Here is a 16278-nt window from a genome sequence, read left to right on the forward strand (position 1 = left end):
TGTGCTGTTAGATAGTGTCCAGAATAGACAGACTATCTCTAAGGTCAATCTAAGGTCAAAGTAGTAGAAGTTCACCTTAGGAAGGAAGGGGATGATAGATAAGTCTTATCTTTAAGTGGACAACTGCAGGGCACGAAAAACAAAATCTGGGAATCATCCCTGAAAGAAAAGAGGATGTGTATGATCTTTTTTGTATTTAGCGTTGGCAGCCTATTTCTATTTCCCGTAATTCATATAGGAAAAGCTGTTTCATTCACGTAATTCGTAGCGAGACAACCATACATATTTTACGCAATTGCCTTCCTTGATTTCAGTGGTGGGGGGTTCTTCAGAATTCAGCATAAAGCAGTGTCGGGACCCCCCTTGCAGACCCTCAGATGGGTCAGCCTCTGATATCTATCATTGCTTTTCCACTCAAAATTTATCACAAAGAAATCATAGTCTATCAATACTTTGGGATATCTAGAGAGAGAAATGTGTATGTATAGAGTTGAAGAGGCCATGGCTCTTGTTCAAGGATCAGATAGTCATATTCTGTGCCCACCCAGACATGTACAATGTACTCTCTTTCCCATCAGTAGCATGGAAGTCTTCAACCATGAGGTACTCTTCAACATCTTAAGTATGGTTTTGAACAAATGCAGATGTTGTGATTATCCTCAGACTCAAATTCAAGATCTAGAGGCAGGCTCCAAAAATGCACTGTTATGTTTTATTTCCAAGGAGCACTTACCGAACTGCTTATTTACATCCTACTAACAAGAAAGGATACTTATAGTCTGTCAAGTCAATCTTCAGTTTGATACAAAAACTGTGTAGTGTTAGTTGCACATTATGTGTACAGTGTATATATATATGTAAATGCTACAAAAGTGCTCAGGATTTGTGATTATGAAGCACGGCCACCTGCCAATATACACTCTTAAGAGTCATCTGATATGTGGATTGTTCTCCGATTTCAGACACTTTGGCTATAAACCTTGCTGTAAGGAGTTTTGGGTCAGATTTTAAGATCAAAATGCTGCCAATCTTCACAACAGTCACAGGACTGAACTCGCCTGACCCATGCTGATAATGCTTATCTAAATTGATCCCACATTTTGGTTAATGTGTCTTGATACTTGCACATGATGTTGACTCACCTTTTTTCTGTAGGTACAGAATGAAATGCAACAGAGAAATAACACTTATTTTCTACACTAGGTTTCAAGCCACATTGGACTTAAAGTATTTGCAAATGTTTGAAAAGAATGAAAATGACTTCAGAAGAATTATTGGATTACATTCTTACCGAAGTGACCACCTCTACATATTGAGAACCTGGCCAATGTGACAATTTGGTGATCTCTTAGATAATTTCTCCTCTTGACACAAGCATTAAGAATCCTGTCTATAGTGACCACCTGTCCACATAGACCAGATTTTATCGGTCCCCTCATGAGTTGTCATCTTGGACAGTTTTGTCTGTAGCTACAAAACGTAAAAGAACACCTATAGTGTAGAAAAATTATCTCCAATGCCAGGTGTTAAGACTCACTCCATGGTTCTCGCCACCTTTCATCCACACATAAGCACTTGTCAGTTGGCTGTAGTGTGGGACTAAGTGCGGTAGACTCACCTTACTGACCCCCACCTCCCTTGGAGCAGCTTTCTGTCTCAGGAACACCTATGTTGTCTCCCATGTCAGCTGGACTGTTGACCTGAGAGCACAGCAAAGGTCATAGCTGTCTTTTATTGTTGCTTGTATGTATATGAGTTGCAACTGAACTGTTGAACAAATGTGAATGAACACTTTCCTTCGCAAATACTTTTTTTGATACCAGAATGAACCCATAGGCACTTCTTCATATGGACGACTACATTATATAGATGTACTGTAAATAGTGAAGTCAATGTAATTTTGTCAGTTCTAGCTCTGAGTTCAATTCTAATTCTAAGTTGTTCAGATGTTTTAAATACTCGCTTATGAGCAAGGTTTAAAAAAAATACTATTACTCCATGTTTTACATATGTAAATGCCATTATAATTCTGTCATTCAGAGTCCGCAAACTTGGTACGGTATGTCTAATAAAGACTTCAAGATTAGGGCTCAAAATATTTGGTGCATATGCACTTTTGTGCCCCAAAAGAGGAGCTTTGCACCTAATTCTTAACTGCAGGTGCAGCTAGATATTTGTGCAAGGTTACACACATAAATGTATCGTACTCTAGTAATATACAGCATATTATTGACATTCAAGTGTCTTTTTAGGTTAGGTGCACCAGTAGTGCACCTATTAAAAAAAAAAATTGATTTCAAGCACTGAATATTGATAATAGCTCTTTTGGCATTCGATGAAGCAAAATTTAAGCACTACTTTGCTTCAAGTTACTGGAATTTAGGAGAACAAAGTTTTATTTATCATGTTTGAATTATTAAAAGTCAATTCTTACAAGAGTGATTGGTGACGGTGCCATCTCCTGTGCCCCTGACGTCACTGGACTCAACTGCTGTTCTTTGGTAGCCTTCTCAAACCTACAAGTTGAACACAAATATGCATGTTGTTTTATTGCTGAACAAACTGTACGTACTTCCTACATGAATAAACTGAAATGGGCATTGAAATTTGTATATCATATTGTCGGATGAAAATATATTGTTGTAAACTGCATAATTCACTGACCATTGAAATTACACTTCCTTGTCAGGTGGAGATATAATAATGTGATTTTATATTTTTATGGGGACATAATTTTGCAATAGAAGGGGAAAGGAGGTTTTCGCAATGCGGTAATTTCTGTTGTAAGTAGGAATAAATTGGAAACGCATATTTACGGTATCATGAATTTGCGATGGAGAGGTCACTGCGAAAAACGCGACAACAAAACCATGTCGCAAACATTTCATGATCTACAGTATACTGATGAGATTTGCAGACTGAAGAAGATTGACACCTGTCACAGAACTCCTGGATGGCAGTGTAGACCTCCTCCTGTCTGGCAGGTGGTCCCTGTGACCCTGGGTGAACCCTGGTGGTGGGGAGGGGGGCAGGCTGCTGGCCCATGGGGCTGACAGCAGCAGACGGAGGGCGTCTTGTCAGCTTCTGGAGCAAGGCTTTGTGGGCACACCTGGAGATATATGTTGACATTCAGTTGATTGATCAAGCAATCTCCTTTACCATTACATGTAGATAATGATGCGTACCTAAACCCCGGACCTGATCCGGACTGGACCCAATGTTTAGGTTCAAGTCCAAAAAAACCTAAACGTCTGGAAACAAGTTTGGACTTGAAACAAAAAATCTCTCGCTTATGTATACAGTCAAACCTGCCCAAGGCGACCACCCGGCGGACCGAGCAAAATCGGTCGCGATGGACAGGTGGTCGCCATGAAGAGGATTCCACTCACATGTTTCCAGGGCGAGGTTTTCAAATACAGTATGTAAATGGATGGAAAATTATGTGAATTTAGACAGCATGACCCCCACCAGGTTCAATTCTCATTGACAGAAAGATCCTACAAAAATTACATTTTCCGTTATCGTTGTAATAATTGTATACCGCTACAGCGTGTACAAATTTTCGTCATAATTTTGCGTACAAAACAATGGTTGCCACGATGATCTCGAAGCGCCTTCCCGCATTCACACGTTACATTAATAGTACACACACACACGCACATCATCGAAGTTTAAGGCATAAGACAAATCCCTAGAAAACACCTGCTGGTCCCAGCCTTTTTTGGGGCGCCGACCGCTGGATAGAAGGGTCAAAAAGTTTTCGATCTGACAACGAAAGATGAAAACGGAACGGTGTGATTTCGTCGCGCCGCCAAGCTCTGTGCGACCGCATCGAAAGGTACATGTATGAGTCAGTGCAGCAGAACGCACAGCGTCCAATAAAGGTTTGTGAGATTCATGGAAATAAAAAGAAAATAAGAATATTAATTTTCATCAATAACTAGAGTATTCGTAAATGTTCATACACAAAAGCATCGTGTTTTAGAAAGGTCAGCGGTACGCCAAATCCGGGCCACGCCAAATCCAAGATGGCGTCGGGACCAAGGAACAACATTTTCTCGCCCGATGTTTTGCCCGCCGCGAAGTCATTTTTCGGCGGAATTTAGTAAGATACAGACACATTTTTGTTGAAAATACAAGAAATAGATAATAATTTCTGTGAAATCTGACTTGCATTACGTATTCGTTTTGAAAATTGAGTTTAAACCGAACTGAGTTTTTCGGTAAACTATAAGATAACGATAGGCACAACAACATCACAAACATTTGTCTTAACAATTTGTTTATGAAGGGGGAGCGTTTTATTAAAACATTGTTATTCCATGTATTTTGTCCTTATTTTTGTCCTTCAAAGTCTTGAAAACATTTCCGTGAAATCCGACAACAAAATGATCCGATGTCACCACACGCTTGAAAATTAGGCGACCGCCATGAGCAGGGATGGTGCTCTGTGCGGTCCCAATTCGTGGTGGTCGCGGTCGCGTTGGACGGGTGGTCGCCTTGGGCAGGCAGCTTAATGCTTGTGCCTATGGGGAAAATTTTCGGGACCGAGAAAAAGCGGTCGCCATGGCCAGGTGGTCGCGTTGAAAAGGTGGTCGCCTAGGCAGGTTTGACTGTAGTTACACTCCCTTTTTGTCTTAAACCATCATAAACCTTCCTTAGATCATGAAATTTGCAATTAAAAAAATATGAAAATACTGCTGTTTTTGTGTTTTATAACTGAACTTTTGTGTTTACTACTGACTGTATATAATTTCGCATACATAGTTTTCAAATTGCATGTAAGATATATGCCAATTTTTGTAACAGGAAAAAGAATATTTTAGCACACATATGCCATGGGTTTATAAGTCCGGACCTGAACCTAAACCCCTGGATCTGAATCATGACAAAAATGATGGAATCCTTTCACAAGAGGGAATAGACTCTGGTGATGACTTGAATATATCCAGTGGTCATAGCTAAAATTTTCTCTATGTGTTTCTTTTCTCTACATTCAATAGTAGCTGATTTAGTTTTTCATATCATCCACTTTCCCAAAGGACCAGGTATAGACATTTTTTTCACATTTTGTTGTCTTTTAAATCAAATTTTTACATCTTGCATTCCAATTATATATATCATTATAATATATATATTCCAATTATGAAATCAATGCTGTACGGTCGCCCAGAGACTGACATATAGAGGAAAGGGGGCCTAAGTAGTCACTAATACAGCATTCGAAATACCCATCTGCAATCTGCAAATTGCAGAAAGATTTTCAAGATTGCAGAAGAAAAATTAAACAACCTGCAATTTTGCAGAATAAAAGAAACCGGCTCAGGATTTAATGGTCCTCAATTTAGCTGAGGAGGTTATAATATAACGTTAGATTTACCTAGCGGCACTGTAGATAAACTGAAACCAGCGCCGAGCAAACCTGACGGCGTTTCCACACACATGTATGTTATTCCCGTTTCAAATTTTGCTAGTAAGAATTAAAGATAGATTGTAAATATAAGTAGGCATTACCAAGTTGAGAAGGTTGTAGTATGGAGGGCTTGTGTATTTGCAGAAAATATTTTCAAACTGCAGAACAAAATTTTGACATTCTGCAATATTGCAGAACACTGAAAAAAAGGATTTCTACCACTGCTAATAGTTTCATAAACAAGTGAGGCAAATCCAACGTACCACCTAAATTATTCCCAATCAGCACAGCGAATCTTATCTACGTCTTGCAGCTGACAAAAATTGCAGACACTTATTTTAAGAACTGTTCAATGTCTCCACTTGGCTGGACCACTTAACAATCTGCCCTCTTTAAATGGTAGACATGTTGGCAGTACTGATGACTATCTCTACTTCTCTCCACAAAATCGATGAAGTTTGGCGACCCTTTCTGTCCCTAAAGGTCACCCGTCACTCGAGGAGACAAAATTTGATGAAATGTCCCGACTTTGCTGCATGTTTGAGTACGGCGAGTCACGCACGCCATCATACCTTGTCAGAATGCCAGCTTGTGCAGCTGTTTCGTTTTCCCACACAGACATTTTAATTAAAAGGAAATGGGATGGAAGGTTGAGGCAAACTTTGCCAAAGTTTTTCTGGAGAAGTTGTCACTCTTTCAGCTGTCTCAGTCTGCTGACACGCAAGTAGAGGTGAGACAATGGTCTATAAAACACTACTATACTGCTGTTATATTAAACAGTGCAATGGTAATGGCTCCTCCAACATTCTTCTTATGAAACTACATCCCTAAAAAGCTTTATTTCCAGCCTGAGTCTGTGCAAGGACTGATAATGTAATTCATGTTTCTTTTACTGTAACTTTATGTTCATCGTTTTCACGGACACCTCTGTACAGTGAACTTACATGTATCATCACCATGAAAAAAACAGTTGTTATTATTCATCATTCCTTCACACATCCGTTCTGTAAGTCAGTTGCTGCCACCGCGAAGTTAAAGTTCAGTGAAAATGTTCATTTTTTTTACACCGTGAAATTTTGCTACCGTGAAGATAAAGTGAATTACAGTACTCACCTAGCTGCATCGTGGATAACTCTCTCCACCGCGGGGGTAAGATCAGCAGCGTCGGTCACTGTCACAGCAGGGGGAGGGTTGGTCTTCATGAAGTTCTGCAGAAGGGTGTCAAAGTCTTCCGGCAAAGCTGAGAGTAGGGCCGTTGGCACCGCCATCTTGTCGCAGTCCCGCCATGTTATGAAAAGGTCCCGCAGCAGAGGGAAGATGGTGTGAGACTTGAAAGCGTACGATCCATCAACAACGATCTTCTCCACTATCTTGAGCGACATGCACGCAGGAGCAGGGGCTTCCTTAGTCGCCATGACAGGGGAGACCGTGTTGGGGGCTGCGGTAGACCTGTACGGGGGGGTGTTAGGGTTGCTAGAGGGGCTGGAGTTAGGGGTGTTGGTGTTAACTCGCAGGTAGGGGACCTCCCCACCTCGCAGCCTCTTGAAAGGGGGCTGAGATGTCGAGGGAAAGCTGTTGGGGGGACCGGAGCCATTGTGAAACCCTTGGGAGAAGGGAAAGACATTGGGAGGGTAGTTGGGGTGGCTGGGCGGTGCATTGTTGCCATAGTGAATGGTGCTCTGCTGACCCATGTTAGTGTTGTACTGGGGCTGCAGGGGGTAGTAGGGCCGACTGTTCGGAGAAACTCGTTTCGGTGGACGGATCGCCTTGGAGTACTGCCCACCCTCGCCAGGGGGCTGGAGGTACGGCGAGTTGTTGTGGCGTCCGGACGGCTGCTGGGGCATGTTGGGATTCTGAGATCGTCCGTAGCTACTCAGGTTCACGTTGAACTGCTGATGCCCGCCCCCGGCCGGGAAGTTGCGGACGTTCGGTTCCAGCTGGTACTGGGCCCCCTGTTGGCCGACAGTGGTGGGGCGAGACCTGGAGTAGGGGGGTGGACCGTGCTGCTTCTGCTGCTGCCATCCCCCACCGCTCTGGCTCTTGACCATAGGAGGCTGGCTGCCGCACTTCGCCATACTGTAGCTAGGTGGCGCCACTGCGGTGTTGAAGGCAGAAGCGTTGGGGGAGAGCTTGCTGCAGGAGGAGACCTTCTGCGACTGCATGTTGGTGATGTTGAGGCTGGAAGTTGCGATGTTGAAGCTGTAGTTGGTTTGCTGGACGATGCCTGAGGGAGACTCCAGCTGTTGGGAGCCCGTGCGGGTGGGGACGGGAGCCTGGGGGCTGGTAGAGGGGGGTGAGGTGTTCACAACAGTCCCCTGTTGGGGGATGGGAGAGATGCTCTGAGGGATGGACGAGGGCCACTCTGCAGCAAGGTTGGCACTTTCAGCTTGATTATCAGATGGTAGGTCTGTTTGAAGAGATGAAACAAAAACATTAGGACTGCAATAGATAAAAGAGTAGCCTGAGTGTCATCCTATTTCAGTCCCAGGCTCTACCATCACTGTTTGGTGAAGGTAGCCTGAAACTGAAACAGGATGACACTCAGGCTAGTAAAAGACTGCTGAAAACATTGAATTGGTCAAATCACAGATCCTGCAAGCAGAGTAGCTTGCAGTTCCTTTCACTATTGCAAGGGGTCTCTTGTGCAAAAGCAAACCTTGTAATTTAATTCCTTGCAAAACATAAACATCCCAAAGAATTTTACACTTCCTTGTAGATTGTCTGATTCACTGTGTTTGCCGAGTTACTTTTTAGACACCATGACTAATTAAGACTACAGTTGGATCACTGTAAATACAAGTGAAGTCATTTGATAATCAATCATCAGTTGCAAACCCTTAGGCTTATCTTGTTTTGCCTTCACAGCCCCAACAAAATTTCCCTATATTTCTGAAGATTGCAATTTTAATGAATAAAACCATGCGTATTCAAGAACATATTAATAGACTCTCGACAGTCTCATCCTGCTTTAAGTACTAGTAAGCTACAGTTATGTATTATGTAGAATTCAACATACAATACATTGTACAAGGCCACACAAACATAAAAGGTGGACCCCAATAGGCTGACATTACAACGTACCATTTGACATTTAAAACATACCATTTGACATTCAAAACATACCATTTGATATCTAAAACATACCGTTAGAGCAGGATGCCCCAGGAACAAGTCCAAAGAACATTGGGCCAGCAGTGGAGGTCTGCTCCCCACCCCCTCCCCAGATGTTCTTGAGGTCCATGACTGAGAAGTTAGCGGAGTACTGGGTACCTCCAGTGGTAGTAGCTTCTGGCCAAGTGGAGGGGCTGTTTAATGTGCCGCATGAGCCTTCCCTTTCTGAAATGTTTGGGACACATTTTGAGTAGTTGATATATGGCTATAAACATAATTTATATTCATGTACGTGTTTATCTAGTCTCCAAACACACCCAACGGTTGCAAAGACTGTATCCAACTGGCAGAAGGAGTTTTTATAGCAACCCGACGGTGCCTGACAACTTCTCTGGCTGACTGGAGCTTCTCTGGCTAGCTTGTACGATTTTGGCACCGTGGAGATCTGCTTGGAGATTATCATTTATCAATAGTGTTTTCATACTAGTCATAGCATCTTTCACATAGTTGGGAGACTTCAAGACACAAGCTAGATGTAATAAGCTTAGACCAGTTCATACCAAGATTCGAGAAGCAAGAGTCACCCGGGCACAGCAAGGACATTATATAATGTCCTTGGGCACAGGAAATGATACTGATTCATGAATCCTTGAATCAAGGAGGTTAAATGAACTGAACAATCATATCCTTGAAAGAGTGATGTCTTAGATTACTGCTAAGACCATGATTTTAATTCAAGTCTAGGTACTCTCAATCTAGGATTCTCTTAGTATTAATCCATAGTGTTAATCTTTATAGCTATAATTTAGTATAAATATTTGCAACGTTCAATCTGCACTTAATTGCAGGTAATTTTGCAGATTCAAGAGAGTATTGAAATCTTGCAGGTTTTTTTGTTTATTTTCAACATTAAATTTGCTCGCAAAAGTTCATAACGTGTTAGAAAACATTGGGGATTCCGTATCCTGCTGTTGCAACCATACTACAGCCTTGTCAAAACAAGCCGGCAGGCGGCTACTTTCAATTTTGTGCCGGCTACTTCTGTGTAGAATTTTTAAAAAAAGAAGCACAACTTAATTTTAATAACAAAAGTAAAGTTTTAAAATGCACTTAAAAGTTACCCAGAATATACCAAAAACCATGTTTAGGGGGTCTCAATTTACAAATTTCTTAGGGGGAGGCCCCCCAGACCCCCCCTATGTGAGGGGGAGAATCCCCTCCTGTGCCCACTACATATAGCTCGCCTGCTACTTTTGGATATTAGCCTCCTACTCTAAAATTTTGTGAGAAGGCTGAATACTAAGGTTTTTCGAACAGGTGAAAATGGTTTGATACTCACCATAGCAGGCTGTGGCCAAGGCTAAGATGTCATCTCCAGTCAAAGAGGAGTCTAACTCCACCTTGGGTAACACTGTACTGTTTTCCACGCTAACTTCTGCCATGGTGGTCACTCTTACAAAGGATGGAGCAACCTTTCTTTCACAACTCTTTTCTTTCAAACTCAAAGGATCAATTCTCTGTAAACACAAATAAAAAAACAGTATCACTGCAAGGGTCCAACATAAAAACGAAGAACATAATACTGTAAATGCATCTAAGTTTGCATGGTTTTTATTTCGCAATTAGGCGAAATGGGGTGTTCGCTGTGGTTTTAACCGCGAACATAAAACCATCACGAACATTTCTGCATTAACAGTATTTATTCTGACAATTGTAATTAGGCAGTTTCTTATGAACTGTCTGTCTAGCACGAACAACTTATTTACATGTCTTAAAGGATTTCTTAAGGTAAAATGGGACACAAACCTCACAGAAGTGATCACTTTGCTTCATTTAGCCAGCACAAGCTCAGACAAGATGTTCCTTGTGTCAAAACCTGCCCACAAATGTCTGGTTTGGGGTGAGTCACACTACCCTTACTTCAAAGGAAGTGTTCTTTATTCCCACCAAAGTAAATATCCCTGGGGAATTAACGCTGGGCCCGACCCAGCAGTAAATACAGTGTGTTTCCTGTATACCCAGGGGGTAGAGAAAAATATTGGTTCCAAACCAACACGTTTTGTCTACACTATATGTTTACAGCTTGTATTGTTGTATTATGTCCTTGTATGTTCCATGTGTTAAGTTAGACGACCTGTACCTAGCCCCTCGGGGCATGAATGCACAATAAAGGTCTTTCATTCATTCATTCATTATCCAAACTTAGATGGTTCTAGAAAAGGTCTAAATGGCTGGCTGATTATTGGGTGGTACCAATAAATAAATAAAAACTCCTTTTGCTGCTTGTTTCTTTGCTCTTTTTAAATGTCCAAAGTATGAAATTAATTTTGAAAATGTGCTAACATACACATGTAGGGAGGAAGGAAATGTCAATTTCATATAGATTGCTTTATGCAGAATATTTCCAGTTTTACCCCCTGAACTCGCTAGCTTAGGGCACGGAAAAGGAGGTGAAGGAAAATGAGGGGGAGGGGGGTTTACTTTTGTTCAGAACTTCCCACATGTCCTCGCCAATGTAAATAAGTAGTCAGAGAAACTGATTTTAAGAAGAATACTATCCAATGCTTGTGTGCTAGCCATTACAAATATGTATTTCTCAAATGTGTTATGTAAAACTGAAACACAAAGAGAGTTCACTCTGTCCAAAATGTCGACCGAAAAAATTATATCATGACGAAAAATTTGAAAACTTTCTCCAGCCAGCTCCCTAGCTTCAAAACTTCCAACACTGCTAGATTTTTGTGCTAAAGAGCTAGTGCATTTTGTCAAAGGTGGCATAATTACAAACAGAAAACGTTCGTGCGAAACGAGAAGACCACGCAAATAATTTACATGACTCACGCGACCGGGGGAGGCTTGGGGACTTCCCGCGCAAATCGCAGAACTCAACACCCCACAAAAAGTCGTTTTTTATCGCATAAAGCTCACAATACACCTTTCTTCTGGTCATATTAGTTCACCACTACCTTTTCTGACCAGATTTTATAGTTGTCATGCAGGATTGGGGCTTTTAAAGGCCAAAAATTACCTTTCTTTAGCAGTTCTTCGGAGCGTGTCGCCAGAGTCAACTTCTTCTTTCTCGTCTGAGATTTAAAGATGGCGGACAATGACGTCATGGTAATCCCGTCGTCCTTTTCGGGGTGGAAAGTTTTTCGATGTTAGAAAACTTTGGAGAAAGTTGAACGCTCGACGGATCTTGCTTAAAACGAGTATAATCTGTGCCTGAATATCGTTTATGATATTGTTGTTATTTCTCTAACTTCTTCGTGTTATGGAGGGACGGAGTTTGTAGAATTTCTTTGCTCCAGATACAAGAAGGTCTGAAACGAAAATGTAATTCTTGCACAGGCCATCTCTTGTGATGAAATCCTTACGGAGGCTCTTCCAAAATGAAATTTGCACGTACTCTTTCATTACAGGTTTGCGTAGCAAAACCTTTGTTGGATCCGTTGGCATGTGTGATGGCCGCCATCTTGATTTTGTGACGTCGCAGAGTAGCCATACCATTTCATTGGGAGGGGTGTTTTGGGGGGTCGCTAGCGTTCTCTCTATTTTCAACAAATCGGCACACAGTCATCAAACATTCAACTCAAATAGGAAGAAAAAATCCATACCAATTCATATTCATAAAAAGACCCCGTAATCGCTAAACTAACATAGAAAACCTGAAGAATATGTAGCACAAATACACTACTACGTAGTGCTTATAACTGTTTCTAAAACTTCCAGCTCATGATTCGTACATGCATGGTATGTATGTTGACATATCTTCTAACATCTTTTTTTTCTTATTTTACAGAACGTATGACGAATAGATCCCGGTGTGCGACTCCCACGTGCGGCGTACTCTAGGGCCCCACCTGTAGTAATTAGAACGTCATGAAACGCCAGCCGTTGCGATGAGGACTATTTTCTTCCGATGGGACCGTGTGCAAAAGGTTGTCTCGGGGCACAAACGGTTGTGCGTCATCGCCTGCCTGTCCTTCCTGATCCTCTTCACCGTCTACAACCACTATGAGAGAAATCAAGCCGCCAGGCCGCGTGGCGGGAAACTGCAAGGCCCATTCTCCAGCCGTGACCTCATGGCACCGGCCAAGATGGCAGACTACGACAACATGGCGGGAAATCCAAAACTCCACCACGGCGACATCGGACGACAGAAGAAGGAGGAGCTAGAAACTCCCGCCACTTTGCTGTCAGACGACAACGAGATTCCGGTCCACCCCCACAATAGAGTAGTCAGTCTGGTCGACGCGTTAGAATACGAGTTTGCTTATCCAAGTTCTAACGTCAAGCATTTCCTCGGTGACTTCTATTGCCCCGCGTGTTTCGGAGATTCCCTCTGCAAGGATTTCGACAAGAAGTTCCAGTTTCCAAACGCTGGCAGGACGTCGCCCCTGGCTCAAAACGGAGTCTATTTCGGCCTGAAGGCTGCGAACAAAGAGCCGATTGTTGGGAAGTTGTTAGTAGAAGCTGAAAGATACGGGAAGTTTCACCAGTTTGCGTGTCAGGGGAAGAGTAGCCTGTTGGAAGGAGACAGTTGCGATGTGAACGAAGCCATTGTTGAGTTGTTAAAGCAGGACCTTACCGTTGCTAGGTTACGAGAGTTTGCGGCGGAGATGGATCCAAACGAGGAAGAAGAATATAGGTATTAATGCCAACAAATCTATAACTATATATCTGTCAACTTTCATACACCTGTCACGGACTCACGGTCATTCGATCGTTGTTGTTGTCGTCGTTGTAGTTGTTGTTGTTGTTGTTGTTGTTGTAAATTTAGAAAGTCGACAGCAAACACCCAAACCAACGGTAATAAACATTATGCATACGTTTTGTGTGTATTCTAGATCTCATTTCAAGCTAAACTTTGACTTCAATTTGAAATGAAAAGTTCTTAACTGGCTAGATAGACGATGTACAGTACAAGATATTATTACAACATTGTTATGCATTTCTTTCTTTCTGTCTTTTGCTGCAGCATACTTCGATGTCTGTCTGAAAGATTCCTACAACAGGCGAAAGCAGCCTACGACATAGACAAGGACAACGTTCTCTCCACGAACGAATCAGCAAAACTTCTCACAACATTTCTGTTGAACCCTGAACCAATCATCTTTCAGGTTAGCATTTTGAACTTTTTGTGCATGCTACTCGATATTATCATGATCTCTCTTTCAGACTATATGGTATATGAATAAAAAGACTCTTTTTACACAACCAAGAGATTTATTCCACCGACGTTTCGGTGACCATCTGTCACCTTCTTCAAGGCAATTCTGACTGATCGACAGTTGTGTATGTGTTACACTTCCGTACGTTTGGGACCGCATAGTGATGTCATCTGTGATTGTACATATGTGAATATTTTGCGTTTGGGAATGCATCTCATTATGTATAAACAGGAACACCTGTGCTGCATTACTATGTGAACCAGTCAGAATTGTCTTGAAGAAGGTGACAGATCTAGATGGTCACCGAAACGTCGGTGGAATAAATCTCTTGGTTGTGTAAGAAGAGTATTTTTATTCATTTATATGGTATATGATTTTGTGCGTTTTTTAAACATAACTAGTATTAGGAACACATCATTTTTCAATTTAATTTGGTGACACTATTTTGCAGGTGTTCCACTACAACCAAGGGTGGCCCTTCCCATCGTTCCTCGGGGCGTGTGGCCGAATGGCGGTGTTCGAACACAGCGGGTCGCCCCTCAGATATTACTACGAGGACACCTGGGAAACCCGCATGAAACTCACACTAAAAGGTCAGAAAAAGATACTTCTTAATCCGTGTGTCCTTTTAAATTGTGGCTTTGAAATCTGATGACAATTTTATACCCTATTTGCGTACATATTTTAAAAGTAAAGCTCTTATCAACAAGATTTCAATGAGCAACCCGATCCTTGAGACCTTTCGTCTTCCACTGTCAACTCGAAAGGGCCCTAAGACTATGTCACGTGATATGAACGGAAGTGTGACGTCAGCAACAGGTCAAAGGTGCCCTGCAGTCGGTATCGGCCCCCGTCTCGGTTGAGAGATGGTTCATTACCATCACAAATGTACTTTCATTTAAACATTATAGACTTTTATTGCATGAAATACAATCCTCATAACATCACAAAACCCATACATTACACAGAAAATGAGACCTTTCGTCTTCCACTGTCTCGGAAAAGCGATTCGAAACCAAGTTATAAATCAGTCAATACTTAGACTACAGTTGTCACATGCTATATTTTCTGCCTATCCGTCCTTTTCGTGTTACATGTACTTGCAGTTAGCCTCCGGGCAAGAATTTGTGATAAACTTTTCATTTATGATTTAATTTTGTTTCTAGTGCTCGAGCTTGTCGATAAGCTGACCAACAATGACCAGGGGTGGGTCATCATGCCGACGGACCTCGGCTACGACAACATCGTGGTGAACAGTGAATGGGAACTGTACGTCATAGATGTGGAGGACGTAGTGATATTAGACTTGGCATCGATGCCTGGAGGTAAGATTTCTGTAGGTCATGTCAAAATAGAGACAGTTTATGGGGTTCAGGAAGTCACACACGAAGTGTGGGCGTAGGGAAAGTACTAGTAGTCTAGACCTAGCCCACTGATGTAAGGGCGCGATGCCCCAATTTAACACTACGTTGGAGGGAGTTCAAGGTTTGTATGTAATACTACAGTATCAGATGATAATGTTTAGTACTCTCCAAGCAGAGGTTGGTGGAGACGATTGTGACCTTTTTATCATATGTCCCGTTTTCTGTCGGCACACCGTTGTTTTGAGGAGGAGGACTCTGTATCAACGTAAAGTTTAACCATATCGAAGAACATCGGTGTTGGACGTAGCCATATCCTCCAGTTCCCTAGAGTCTATGCAACTATTTTGTGGTAATCTTATTGTTTCCTTGTTCATTGCACGTAGAACAATGTACCAAAGATTTGAAATGCTGTTTTCATTTTCATAAAACGTACAGATCTTCTTGTGGAAAGGGAGGTGTGCAATGAAGACTGTTTTTACGACTTGACCGTCAAGGCGGACGAGCCTGAAGAAGACAAGACGTGCGTGCAACCCTACAAGCATATCGGGGCGACTTACTACTTTCTCTGTCACGAGATTCTTACCGACGAAGCGAAGAACATGAGTGACATGGACTACGAGACTTTAGAGTCCCCCAACCCGGGCGGCTTGCTGCACGACCCACCGGAAAACATCGAGAAAGAGGGAACTCTCGCGAATCTTCTGAACGAGTGTTTGTACGAGAACATGCCCGGCGGACGTATGAAGGCAGTAACGGAACTGAAGGCACACTTGAAGAAGTGGCTCGGGTTGGACTCACAGCTAACATTTGACAAGGACCGGTAACAACTAAGCCGATGTCCAGTTCTTTTGTACACAAGCCCCGTTCCACATTGTAAATATGCAACTGATGATAAGCTTGTTTTGTTTTGTTTCCTTACACAACTTTTGTTGGGAATATATATGCGTAGCATCAGAAATTATAGAAGGTTCATTTCTTAAGCAACCAATCATGTTTTGAAACAAAGTATTATCGATATCATTGATATATTTAAGATCGTTTTTCTTCTAAACAACATAAGTATTGTAAATACATGTAGCTGGATGCTTGATCGATGTATATCAGCCGTTGCATTTCAAAATAGTTCATTGTTGTAAGCTTTGACGAACTGTGCAATTATAAACAACTCCGTAAGGTTCTCTTCTTCTTGTTGCAAATACGAGCTATATGAAATCATTTT

The 16278-nt window shown here is 42.0% G+C and overlaps 2 protein-coding genes across 4 annotated transcripts in view; one reads left to right on the plus strand and one right to left on the minus strand.

Moving 5' to 3' along the window:
* LOC136445868 (divergent protein kinase domain 2A-like) overlaps positions 1 to 16225 on the plus strand; it is a 36852-nt gene extending 20627 nt beyond the window's left edge. For both annotated transcript variants that reach the window (XM_066444073.1, XM_066444072.1), the window contains exons 2-6: positions 12324 to 13172; positions 13503 to 13644; positions 14147 to 14288; positions 14862 to 15020; positions 15495 to 16225. In XM_066444073.1, the coding sequence (XP_066300170.1) occupies positions 12424 to 13172; positions 13503 to 13644; positions 14147 to 14288; positions 14862 to 15020; positions 15495 to 15883 (1581 nt within the window). In that variant the 5' untranslated portion in view covers positions 12324 to 12423 and the 3' untranslated portion in view covers positions 15884 to 16225. The remainder of the gene's footprint in view (positions 1 to 12323; positions 13173 to 13502; positions 13645 to 14146; positions 14289 to 14861; positions 15021 to 15494) is intronic.
* Positions 1619 to 11650, minus strand: LOC136445867 (uncharacterized). Of its 2 annotated transcripts, none has more exons than XM_066444071.1 (7): positions 11553 to 11650; positions 9864 to 10041; positions 8558 to 8749; positions 6527 to 7820; positions 2936 to 3109; positions 2435 to 2516; positions 1619 to 1700 (listed from the first exon to the last, which is right to left on the minus strand). In XM_066444071.1, the coding sequence occupies exons 2-7, from the start codon at positions 9964 to 9966 to the stop codon at positions 1620 to 1622; spliced, it is 1926 nt and encodes a 641-aa protein (XP_066300168.1). In that variant the 5' UTR covers positions 9967 to 10041; positions 11553 to 11650; the 3' UTR covers position 1619. The 2 variants fall into 2 exon arrangements, with proteins under 2 accessions (XP_066300168.1, XP_066300167.1); XM_066444070.1 differs by lacking the exon at positions 11553 to 11650 and adding an exon at positions 10331 to 10503.
* Positions 16226 to 16278: the final 53 nt, after the last annotated feature.

The sequence above is a fragment of the Branchiostoma lanceolatum genome, chromosome 12 (assembly GCF_035083965.1).
Source record: "Branchiostoma lanceolatum isolate klBraLanc5 chromosome 12, klBraLanc5.hap2, whole genome shotgun sequence".
NCBI classification, from domain to species: Eukaryota; Metazoa; Chordata; class Leptocardii; order Amphioxiformes; family Branchiostomatidae; genus Branchiostoma; species Branchiostoma lanceolatum.

Coding starts and splice junctions, on each gene's coding strand:
- LOC136445867 (XM_066444070.1), bottom strand. CDS start 10,357: ATGAAGCAAAGTGATCACTTCTGTGAG. Junction 10,042..10,330: donor AAAGTGATCACTTCTGTGAG/GTTTGTGTCCCA, acceptor TTGTGTTTACAG/AGAATTGATCCTTTGAGTTT. Junction 1,701..2,434: donor CACCGTCACCAATCACTCTT/GTAAGAATTGAC, acceptor CTGTGCTCTCAG/GTCAACAGTCCAGCTGACAT.